Source organism: Geotrypetes seraphini, chromosome 9 (genome assembly GCF_902459505.1).
Source record: "Geotrypetes seraphini chromosome 9, aGeoSer1.1, whole genome shotgun sequence".
NCBI classification, from domain to species: domain Eukaryota; kingdom Metazoa; phylum Chordata; class Amphibia; order Gymnophiona; family Dermophiidae; genus Geotrypetes; species Geotrypetes seraphini.
The window spans coordinates 21,587,088-21,599,309 of record NC_047092.1 but is presented as its reverse complement, the minus strand read 5'-3'; the positions used below and the strand labels follow the sequence as shown (position 1 = coordinate 21,599,309).

At 44.1% G+C, this 12,222-nt stretch overlaps 1 protein-coding gene across 2 annotated transcripts in view; it reads right to left on the bottom strand.

Moving 5' to 3' along the window:
* ADM2 (adrenomedullin 2) overlaps positions 1-11,128 on the bottom strand; it is a 47,704-nt gene extending 36,576 nt beyond the window's left edge. For both annotated transcript variants that reach the window (XM_033957607.1, XM_033957606.1), the window contains exon 1: positions 10,409-11,128. In XM_033957607.1, the coding sequence (XP_033813498.1) occupies positions 10,409-10,524 (116 nt within the window). In that variant the 5' untranslated portion in view covers positions 10,525-11,128. The remainder of the gene's footprint in view (positions 1-10,408) is intronic.
* Positions 11,129-12,222: the final 1,094 nt, after the last annotated feature.

The window sequence follows — 12,222 nt, the reverse complement described above, 5'->3', positions numbered from 1 at the left end:
ACCCAAGCTCAAGACCGCGGGAAGGGAAGGGAGGGCCGACAAAGAAGAGGACTCCAGCCGCGAGGAGCCGAACGGAGCAGCCAGATCGCAGCAGGCCAGAACGCGGGGGAGGGGCCAAACGGAGTAGGCAAGATCGCGGTAAGAGAAGGGAAGGGGTGGGGGAAATGTGCAACTGCTGCACAGGGACCTGGAGGGGAAGACAAATACCGCTGCTGCTGCACAGGGAAGTCGGGGGGGGGGGAGGGAAATGCTGTTGCAGGGAAATGGGGTGGAAATACTACTGCACAGGGAAATGGAGGGAAAGAATGATAGACAGCAGGAGGGAGGGAGACAGACAGAAAGGAAGAAAGACAAAGGGGCAGGGAGAGGGACAGAAAGACAGACAGAAAAAGGGAGTCAGAGAAAGAGAGAGAGAGACATTGGGAGAGAGAGAGAGTCAGAAAGAAAGAAAGACAGACAGACATATATTCTAGCACCCGTTAATGTAACGGGCTTAAAGACTAGTATATATATATAATTTTTTTAATAAATATTCTTTATTCGTTTTTGAAATCAAATACATAGTGCAAACAGATGAACAATCAAGTAATATAACATACTGCACTCTATTCCAACAAATAATATAGAGCTATTTACCCCCCTCCCGCCCTAACCCTCCCCCTTCCCCTCCTGGATACGTATAACAATCTTTCATGAATCAAAGGGAAATAATGTTAATAATTCACATTCATAACTTACAATATTTTGTTAATCGGCCCCAAATTTCCTTGAATTTGCTATGGTGTCCCAGCTGTAAAGAATTAATATTTTCAAACTTATAAATCTGGCATAAGGATTCCCACCAGAAACTATAATTTAAGTTATCCCAACTTTTCCAGTTTTTCATTATAAGCTGCATGGCTACTCCTGTCATGATGAGGAACAATTTGTTCTGGTTTGCCTTGATCGGACTCATGGGCAATAATGACATTCTAAACAAAACTGTATCATATGACAATGATAATGGAACTTCCAATATCATAATAATTTGACCCCAAATGGATCTCCAGAATTTAAGTATCAAGGGACAATAGTGCAGTAAATGATCCAGCGTCCCTACATCAAGATGACAGTGCCAGCATCTATTAGATTTAGAACTGTCTAACTTTTGCAACCTAACAGAGGTCCAAAAAGATCTGTGTAACAAGAAAAACCAGGTTTGTCTCATAGATGCTGAAGCTGTACATCTCATTCTCCAATTCCAAATTTGTGGCCATTGAGACGCAGAAATCTGCTGCTTTGTCTCAATACTCCAAATGTCTCTAAGACTAGTTTTTGGTTTTTTGTTCAAAAATTCAGATATTAATTTATACCACTGGGCAGCCTGATGTCCTAGGAAATCCGCCTGGAAGCATAGGACCGGAAGACTATACTGACATATAGGTGACATATTATATAGAATTGGGGCAAGTTTACAGGACAGTTCTATAACTGTGCACATGCAGTTACACGTCTTGCGTGCATAGGTAGTGCTGCAATTGGCACTTAGCCATGCATGTACACTACATGCTATTCTATAAAGGAGAGATGTTTTTCAGCTCTCCATAAAACCTTCTATTAGAATCACTCTATCGGCCCTCAGAAATGCCACCAATTGTTCAACTAGCTTTCATAACAACTGGCTTTACACATTCAATCTTCACTGGGTCATACTATAAATAAATTTACACTCAAAAATGACTTGAACGGGATTGGAGTGGTTACATAGGATTACATTTTGATAATACTTAGATTGTTTTCTTGGGTTTTAGGGATTGTAGCCCTGAGGAAACCCCTTAAGGGTGAAACATGTTGGCGTGCTGATCCCTTGCTGTTTACCACCCAAGCTAAGTACAAAACTATGCATAAATAATATTACTCTTCTCATTTTTGAGTGTAAATTCATTTATAGTATGACCCAGTGAAGATTGAATGTGTAAAGCCAGTTGTTATGAAAGCTAGTTGAACAATTGGTGGCATTTCTGAGGGCCAATAGAGTGATTCTAATAGAAGGTTTTATGGAGAGCTGAAAAACATCTTTCCTAAATTGAGATTGTATGCATACCTTCCATCTAAATACAAACTTATTTAAAGACACATACGATTCTATAAAGGAGTACATATGTGTTATAACATGGAACTGCAAGGGAGTATACATGTGGGCAAAGCATGAATGGGACATGGGCATGTCATCTACCTCTGGGCGCACCTTACAGAATATTATAAGCTGTGCCCATTTCATGGTGTACTTAGGTCCACAAATGTTCAGTACAACAGCTGTAGACCTGGTATATGTGAATGCACCTACATGTAGGTATGTGAATGCCAACATTCTCAGTATTCTTTAATGGAATCTTGGTGCCAAGATGCCATTATAGAATTGACACTCAGCGAGAGGCATCAAGTTATAGAATTGCTCCCTAGGATTGTCCCTGAGCCAACGGAGGGTTAGCTAGACATCCTGACTAGGTCACATCTTGAGCCCTTTTTAATGGTAGGTGTTACACAGAAGATGCTTTTAATGATAGACTGCATACTATTGTTAGAAAGTCTGCAATTTCATTTTCAAGTTGATTCAAAATTCTTGGGTGAATGCCATCTGGTCTTGGTAATTTACTACTGGTCAAGTAGTCATTGAGCCCTTTCTTCAGATTTATTTTCGAGAACAGCAAGTCTGCGTGGAATCACCCCAGCATCCTACAGTGTACCTTTTTTTTTCTCTGGTCATCCATTGATCTCACTAACTCTCTGGCAGGCTATCTACTTCTGAGATATCTAAAAACAGAACAGAACATATGAACTAATGTGGTAGCGCAGGGAAATATTGTACACTGACATAAAAAAGGCCTAGGTTTGATTTCTGGGCCAGTCAGCTGAAGATGGGAGGGGCCTTAAACAACCTGTGCCAATCAGACACCTTCCCGGTGCATCTGTGGAGGGGCTTGAGGCTCTGATTGGCTCAGATTGTTTAAGGCCCCAAAGGAGGAGCCTTAAACAACCTGGGTCAATCAGACCCTCATGCCCCTCCCTGGTGCATGGCCCACCATTTTGAAGAGGCGGGCCAGCTGGCCAGAATCAGTAGGCATCCCTCCAGCCAGCCATCTAAAGTAAGATAAGGGGGTAAGGGTAGGGGGGGGGTCATTGGAGGTACGGGGAGGGTGTTGCGTAGTGGTAGGAGAGCATGGGCATCTCTCCCACTGCCAAGGAGGGTTGGTGGGGTGTCGGTTGGTGGCAGGAGAAATTGGGCATCACTCCCGCTGCTGGGGGAGGGGTGTCAATTGAGCATCTCTCACACTGCTGGGGGGTGTCGATTGGATATCTCTGCTGCAGCTGGGGTGTGTGTTGGTTGGCGGTGTGAGAGGTTGGGTATCTCTTCCGTTGCTGTTGGTTTGTGGTGCTGTGTTGATTGGCGGCGGGAGTGACTGGGCATATCTCTTTCTGCTGGAGGATGGGGTTGCAATTATTCTGCACATATGCCCATCACTATTACCAGTGATGGGCACATACAAATTTAATGAGTCTTCGCTACTCTCCGCCAACCTCATTGGCTGAGCGTTTTTTGGAGAATGACTCACTTTTATAAAATTGCAGTGTTTTGAGAATCTAGCCCTTAGTTGGTACAGAGAGAACCACGCCTAAATTTAGGAAGGAAAAAGCTTACAAACCAATAAGAATCCTAACTAGGTATATTGGAAAGTGTCAAACAATGATATAATCAGGGGAAACCAGTTAAGCAAGAGGAAACTTGCCTTCAAAGGATAAGAGCGAACAGGATAAAAGACAAGAGAGATGTCCTAATCAACCAATGAATAAACTTTATTGTAAAATAGTCCCAACAAGGATCCAGGTTTCGGCATCAACGGATGCCTTCATCAGAGGACACTAAGCCTTGTTTGTAAGTCAAAATTGAGCAGCGGTTAGTAATGTGTATTGCTGAGGGGTACTATGTTTATTTATATTATATATATGTATGGTTGTAATCCGCTAAGTTTTCAGGCAGACTATAAGTCTTTTAAATAAATAAATATAGCCCCAATCACACATTCCGCCGCATTTTGGGCCACCTGCAATGCTCTTAATGACTTGCAATGTTGCAATATGATTACTGTATCTCCCTATATTTCAGATTAACAGCTCCTGTTCTATGCACTCTATGGGTAGCCCAGAATGCAGCAGCAAGGCTTGTGTCAGGATGCTAAAAGTATGACCATATTACACCTATCTCAGTTGATCTTCATTGGCTTCCGATGGTCTAACTGAGCAGATTCAATTCAAGGTCCTACTGCTGCTACACAAGGCCTTGAATAATAAAGTTCCCATAATCATAGCAGCAACAGTAAAGATTTATCACCCTTCACAAGTGTTGTGTTCAGTGGAAAAGTACTTATTAAATATTCCATCTTTTCACATAGTTAGCTGACATGAACTTTGATCCAGTACTTTCCAGGTAGCAGGTCCATGGCTTTGGAGCTCACTATCTACTGAGTTATGTAAAGTAGAGCACGTGTTGTCATTTTGTAAATAACTTAAAGAATACCTACCTATTCTGAAAAGCTTTTTCATTAAATTAGGCACCATAAAATCTCTCTTATTGGTATCCAGCTGATTTGTATGAAGTAGGAATATTGCCAGAGGCTATATTGAACCTCTCATTGTGTTGTCTTTCTGTTTAGTTTTGTCTTATAGCCTGTTTTTTTTCTAATGTATGTTTTTCCTGTAATTTGCCAAGAATTTCAGACTGAGCAGAATACAATTTTTTTTAAAAACCCAACCACTTATCAAGCTACGCCAAAGGTTTTTAGCGCAGGCCAGTGCAGTAAATGTTCCAACGCTCATAGAATTCCTATGAGCTTCAGAGCACTTACCTCACCGGTCCGTGCTGAAAACCTCTAGCACAGCTTGATAAAAGGGGGCCTAAATAAACATAGCACCTGCCCAAGGAGGAATTATTTATACAAAGATGTAATCATAAGAACATAAGAATTGCCACTGCTGGGTCAGAGCAGTGGTCCATCCTGCCCAGCAGTCCGCTCATGCGGCGTCCCTTGGTCAAAGACCAGCGCCCTGAGACCAGCCCTACCTGCGTACGTTCTGGTTCAGCAGGAACTTGTCCAACTTTGTCTTGAATCCCTGGAGGATGTTTTCCCCTATAACAGACTCCGGAAGAGTGTTCCAGTTGTCTACCACTCTCTGGATGAAGAACTTCCTTACATTTGTACGTAATCTATCCCCTTTCAGCTTTAGAGAGTGCCCTTTCATTCTCCCTACCTTGGAGAGGGTGAACAATCTGTCTTTATCTACTAGGTCTATTCCCTTCAGTATCTTGAATGTTTCGATCATGTCCCTTCTGTCTCCTCTTTTCAAAGGAGAAGAGGCCCAGTTTCTCCAATCTCTCCAACTCTTCCAGCCCCTTAACCATTTTAGTCGCTCTTTTCTGGACCCTTTCGAGAAGTATTGTGTCCTTCTTCATGTACGGCAACCAGTGCTGAACGCAGTACTCCAGGTGAGGGCGCTCCATGGTCCGGTACAGTGGCATAATAATCTTCTCCGATCTGTTCGTGATCCCCTTCTTTATCATTCCTAGCATTCTGTTCGCCCTTTTCGCCGCCACCGCACATTATGAAGACGGCTTCATCAACTTGTCGATCAGAACTCCCAAATTTCTTTCCTGGGAGGTCTCTCCAAATACCGCCCTGGACATCCTGTATTCCTGCATGAGATTTTTGTTACCAACATGCATCACTTTACACTTATTCACATTGAACCTCATTTGCCATGTCAATGCCCATTTCTTGAACTTGATTATGTCATGTTGCAGATCTTCGCAATCCCCCTGTGTCTTCACTACTCTGAATAACTTTGTATCGTCCACAAATTTAATCACCTCACTCATCGTACCAATGTTCAGATCGTTTATAAAGATGTTGAAGAGCACGAGTCTAAGCACCAAGCCCTGCGGCACCCCACTGGTGACGCTCTTCTAGTCCGAGTATTGTCCATTTACCCCCACTCTCTGTTTCCTATGCTCCAGACAGTTTTTAATCCACGTGAGTATTTCACCCTCGATTCTATGGCTTGCAATTTTCTGAAGTAGTCGTTCATGTGGAATCTTGTCAAACGCCTTCTGAAAATCCAGAAATACAATGTCGACCAGGTCACCCTTGTCTATCTATCTGTTTACTCCCTCAAAGAAGTGCAGCAAGTTCGTCAATAGTTCCACATTGCTACTCTAATCCATATTTTATTAAACTTTGAGGGGTTTGAAGAGTTTTTTTTGCTGCTGTAAGTTTAATGTAGCAAATAAAATATTGTTAGATTGGCTTCTTCTTCTTTATGTCTAATGCATGTTTTAACATTTAAATTATTATGGCTAATGTTTGAGACTTGCTAAACTAGGATCTTCAGAATCCTAAGCTCTTCCTGAAAACTCCCTTCTCCTTCCAAATGTCAGATGTCCCCCTCACTAAGGTTCATGTAGCATTTTCCATAACACTTAATACACTCCATGCAACAACCACTAGAAACATCAAACACCATGAAAATGGACCTAGAAAGCATCAGTGAAGGAGGGTAAACAGTGGAGTGCCACAGGGATTTGTACTGGGATCAATGCTATTTAACTTATTTATAAATGATCTGGAAATTGGAACGAGAGAGGTGATTAAATTTGCAGATCACACTAAACTGTTCAAAGTTGTTAAAATGCATGCAGATTGTGAAAATTGCAAGCAGACCTTAAGAAATTGGAAGATTGAGCATCCAAATGGCAGATGAAATTTAATGTGGACAAATGTAAAGTGATGCACCTTGGGAAGAATAACCCAACTCATAGTTACCAGATGCTAGTGTTCACCTTGGGGGGTCAGCACCCAAGAAAAAAGATCTGGGTGTCATTGTAGACAATACGATGAAACCTTCTGCCCAATGTACGGCGGCAGCCAAAAAACCAAACAAGATGCTATGAATTAATAAAAAAGGGATGATTAACAAGACTAAGAATGTTATGCCTCTTTATTGCATTCAATTCTGGTCACCTTATCTCAAGAAAGATATAGTGGAATTAGAAAAGGTTCAAAGAAGAGCAACCATGATGATTAATGGGATGGAACTCCTCTCAATTGAGGAAAGACCAAAGCGGTTAGGGCTCTTCAGCTTGGAAAAGAGATAACTTCCTGCATTAAGTGTTTTGTACCCTGTAGTAAATGGACCCAAATTCAGCTGCCGGTAACCCTCCTGTGTTGCAACAGCTTTCCTACTGCAAGTGACCTCCGTAGTAGAGGTCTGCACAGGAATGGGGATCGCGGGAATCCCCCCTAACCCACGGGACTCCCACGGGGACCCCTCTCTGGCCCACGGGACTCCCACGGGGACCCCCCTCTAGCCAACTGGACTCCCACGGGGATGGAAGGCTTTGAAAGCAGGATTAATCCATATAATATAATGGACACGTCAGCCTTAGTAAAAGAGGGGGTTTATAAGTTAATTACCTGAACATAAAACAAAAAAAGGGTTCCACCAAAGAGATTCCACAAGGAAAACAGCAGCGCAAACACAAAAGAAACTGTGGAATTGATGATCCTGTCAGAAGTAATTGCTGCTTTTTATGGGGACAGGTGGGGATGGAGGTAATTCCTTGCGGGGATGGGTGGGGACGGAGAGGATCCTGACGGAGATGGGTGGGGATGGAGAGGATCTTGGCGGGGACGGGTGGAAATGGAGAGGATCCTGGTGGGGACGGAAGGGGATGGGTGGGATTTCTGTCCCCGCGCAACTCTCTACTCCGTAGTGAAAGATCAAGCTCATTCCAAATTCTGGAGCTTATATGCCCCGAGTCTCCATGTGTCTTTTGCACAGATTGAGACTCCCTCCCTTCCTCTGAGGCCCAAAAGGCAGAAGCTGGGCTTGTGAGCCAACCCCTAGGTCTCCAGCCACTACCTCACTTCAGTTGTCTTCTCTTCCTTTCAGGATCGTGTTAACTGCTTTGCACAATGGGCAACCATAGCACGCAGCTGGAGTTTGAATAAACATTAATCTCACTCATCAAGAAGTACTTTTGGGTTTAGATAAGAGTACACCAAGCCTGAAAGTTATAATGAATTTTCTGCAAAAATTGGGGAAGGGGTTGAGAGGGGGGGGGGATGTAACAGGTTGTAAGAGGGGAAAACTGAAAACAAAATTGTGATTTTTCTTTTCGCTGTATTACTGTTTATTCTTTTTCAAGAAACATCTGTTTAAACAAAAGATTAGTTCTCCTTGTTTTTATTGCACAGCCTTCATAGAAGTAAGGTTGTTCCAAATGTCACTTTTCATTCTGTTCTGGTAAATTATTGCATCATACTGCATTGTGTTCTTACATCATACTGCGTTGTATTGCATCACTCTGAAGGGCATTAATCCTTCCTTTTTCATTATGGTGTGGCATCAGGGTGAGATGGGTTAGATCCTGGAATACAGTGGAGGCATTCCTTCACAGAAGCATCAGAGAATGGAGGCAGTAGCAAAACCAGTACAATATTCAAGAAATCCATGGGACCAGCAGAGGGTTTATGGTAAACGGGCTGACTTGGTGAGCGTGGAGGATTTTATCTGCTCTCCTGTTCTATGCAATGCATTACACATTGCTCTTGAAAACTCAGTTCTCTCCCCTGATTCATTTTTGTCTCATTGTTCTACCTGTTTTAATTCTGTGCCATGTTACGACTGTAACAGCAGTTTGTATATAAAGCCAGGGAAGCAGGCCTTACACTGTTATTCGATCACCTGGTGCTCTGGCATCAGATTGCATGGCATTCTCTATTGTCTTATTGTGTTCTGGTAGAAAAGTCTCAGGGGGATTTCAGTCAGAATGCTGGAGGCAGAACTGACTCTCCCCCCCTCCCCCCATACATACATCCAATAAAATGCCAGCTGTTGTCCCTGAATAGCAGAGGCTGCAGGAGAACATTTTCATACTATAAGAACATAAGAATATCCTTATTGGGTCAGGCCAATGGTCCATCAAGCTCAGTAGCCCATTCTCACGGTGGCAAATCCAGGTCACTAGTACCTGGCCAAAACCCAAGGAGTAGCAACATACCATACAGAATCCCAAAGAATAGCAAGATTCCGGAATCCCAAAGAGTAGCAACATTCCATGCAGAATCCCCAAAGAGTAGTAAGATTCTAGAATCCCCAAAGAGTAGCAAGATTCTAGAACTCCAAATAGTAGCAAAATTCCATTATCTCAGAGGAAGCAAGATTCCGGAACCCCAAAGAGTAGCAACATTCCATACAGAATCTCCAAAGAGTAGCAAGATTCCGGAATCCCAAAGAGTAGCAACATTCTATGCTACTGATCCAGGGCAAGCAGTGGTTTCCCCCATGTCTTTCTCAATAACAGACTATGGACTTTTCCTCCAGGAACTTGTCCAAACCTTTCTTAAAACCAGGACTTTCTGTATTTCCCTCCCCCTCCCCCCCCAAAAAAGAGATACTTATTAAACACCTACAAATATAGCATTTATGGGTGTTTTACAGGGTTGGCATTATGAGGGATGTAACCAGGGCACTTGCCATAGGGGCCTGCCTGCCCAAAGCTGAAGAAAGCTCAGCATCCTGACAGGCTTTAGGGATCCCTCCCAAATTTGTCCCTGGGCACTCGTATGACTAACATCAGTCCTACTGTTTTACTGCAAGTATTGCTTCTGACTTGTCATTGTTTAATGCTATTTGTGCTCACCCCAATCGTTTAAAAAAAACCAAAACCCTTTGCTCCTCCTGGGTGTTGCAACAGGCAGTGGAACGAACACCCATTGCCTCAATGCTGCATCACCTCCAGTTGATCTGTTGTGTAAGTCTCATAGCCAAATGCAATTTGGCTAGAAGACATTTGCTCCACTCACACCTACCTAATAAGCTGAGAGGCTCAAAAAAAAAAAAAAAAAAAGAACACGTGTTTGTCAGTTCTGTTTTCCTTCTAACTTTTTCCCAAACGAAGCAAAAATGACAGTCAGGGGGCGCCTTACAGATTAACCAGTTTATTCAATACCTGGGACTCTTGTCCTCCAAAGCTCATGCCTCAGCAAAAACTGTCTTAGTCCATAAATGCCACCAGACTTTGCATTTTGGACACAGCTTAATGCTTTTGCTCAACAGCCTTATATCAAAAAGAAGAAATGCAACCCAACTCTAGACAAAGCGCTTTAAACCTGGATAGGGAGAGCCCTGCAGCACTATTACTGGGGTATAGGAGATGAAGCCAGCCAGTGCCAAAAGCAGCAGCCTCTGTGTCCCCCCCCCCCTCCCTCCTCCCCCTCCCTTAGGCTTCCTGGCGTCTGATATTTGCCCTTCTGTAGTCATTCCCTGGTTCCGGACATCCCAGCACATGGCCCTGCACGATCTGACAGCTTACCTGGATTTGGGCTGCAAGTTTCGCTGGGCTGGAGACAGAGGGAGGCTCTGGGTTATGGGCAGCTGCTGCAGGCACAGCAGACTGACGCAGGCCAGTGCAACCATCAGAACGGACATCCTGCAGGACAGGCAAGAGCAGAAACTCCAGCACAGGGTCAGAGAGAGAGAGCTAAATGCCAACCAGGACGGTGTCAGGCTCTTGGGAAAGCAGCAGGATCTGGGGAGGTGGCAAGGACCCGGGAGAAGATCCTGAAGATGTGATGCCCCGGCAGAAGAAAGAAACTGCGAATCCCAGGAAATAATGTCAGGGAAGGAGACAGAGAGAGAGAGCGAAGGAGAGAGGAAAAGAAAGAATTGATCCTGAGGATGCAATAATAGCCACAATAGGAGTTAGAGACCCCGGATCCTAGGACTAGGTCCCTGAGATGCGATGTCTAGATGAGGAGAGACCAAAAAAAAGGGTCTGGTGTAGGTGGAACCAAAAAGAAACTAGTTAAAGGAAGTGAAGCTATGAAGGAGATAGGGGGGCTGAAAGGGCTGGGGAAGAATCAGGGCTGCAGTAGGGAAGTCTAGGTTGCCGGCTTGGATCTGAGTTTGCAGAGTGAAGCGGGCAGGGACGATTGGAATCTGCAATCTCGGCGTGTCGTTCCGTTCGTTCCGTGTGTCTGTCCCGAGAATAAGTCCGTGCGTCCTGATGGTTTTTTTTTTGGCAGTCTGTTGGTCCTTTTACCTTTTTCTCCCTGGAGGCACTCCCGCTCTTTCTACCTGCTGGAAGTTTTCGACCTCTCTGTCTCCTGCCTTCTACAGAAGTTAAATATTCCAAAGTCCCGGGACGGGGAGGAGTCAGCTCGTCCCACCCCTCCTCTAGGTTCATCTTTCTCCCGCCCTTTCCAGCTCTCTCCTCCTCCCCTGCCTCATCTCCCTTAGCCTTTCTAAACTCAGCATCCTCTGCTTTCCCTTTCTCTCTCCCCTCAGTCTCTTTTCTGTTCCTCCTTTTCCTCCCTGTCTACACCACCTGTCCCTTCCCCATCCTAACATAAGAATTGTAGCTGCTGGGTCAGACCAGTGGTCTATGGTGCCCAGCAGTCGGTCAAAGACCAGTGCCCTAACTGAGACTAGTCCAACCTGCGAACGTTCTTGTCCAGCAGGAACTTGTCTAACTTTGTCTTGAATCTCTGGAGGGTGTTTTTCCCTATAACAGACTCCGGAAGTGCGTTCCAGCTCTCCACCACTCTCTGGGTGAAGAAGAACTTCTTCACGTTTGTACGGAATCTATCCCCTTTCAACTTTAGAGTGCCCTCTCATTCTCCCTTCTATTTCTCCTCCACCACAGTTCTCTCTCTTCTCCAGCTCTTCTCCTCATCATCTTTGCCAACCATCCTTTCCTAGGTCCATTTTAACTCATTCTCAGTTGGGCCTCCCTTTCATCCTTCTCATGGATTTCCTCCCCTTCTGTTTCTATTCCTCCTCATCACTATTTTTACCTGCCTCCTAAAATCCCTGGACGACAAAACAACACAATCCAAATCGCGCCCAAAAGGTTCCTCAAAGGAAATGAAACAGCAAAATTACAAAAAGATTGTAGGCTTTTGTAGCCTCTTAACTACTTTGATTTTTTGTGACTTTTATGCTTTTATATTTAAGACTAGTCTTTAAGCCCGTTACATTGTCTTTAAGCCCATTACATATGTCTGTCTGTCTTTCTTTCTGTCTCTCTCCCTGCCCCTGTCTCTTTCTTCCTTTCTTTCTGTCTCTCTCCCTCCCGCTGTCTGTCTGTCTTTCTTTCTGTCTGTCTCTCTCCCTGTCCCTCTTTGT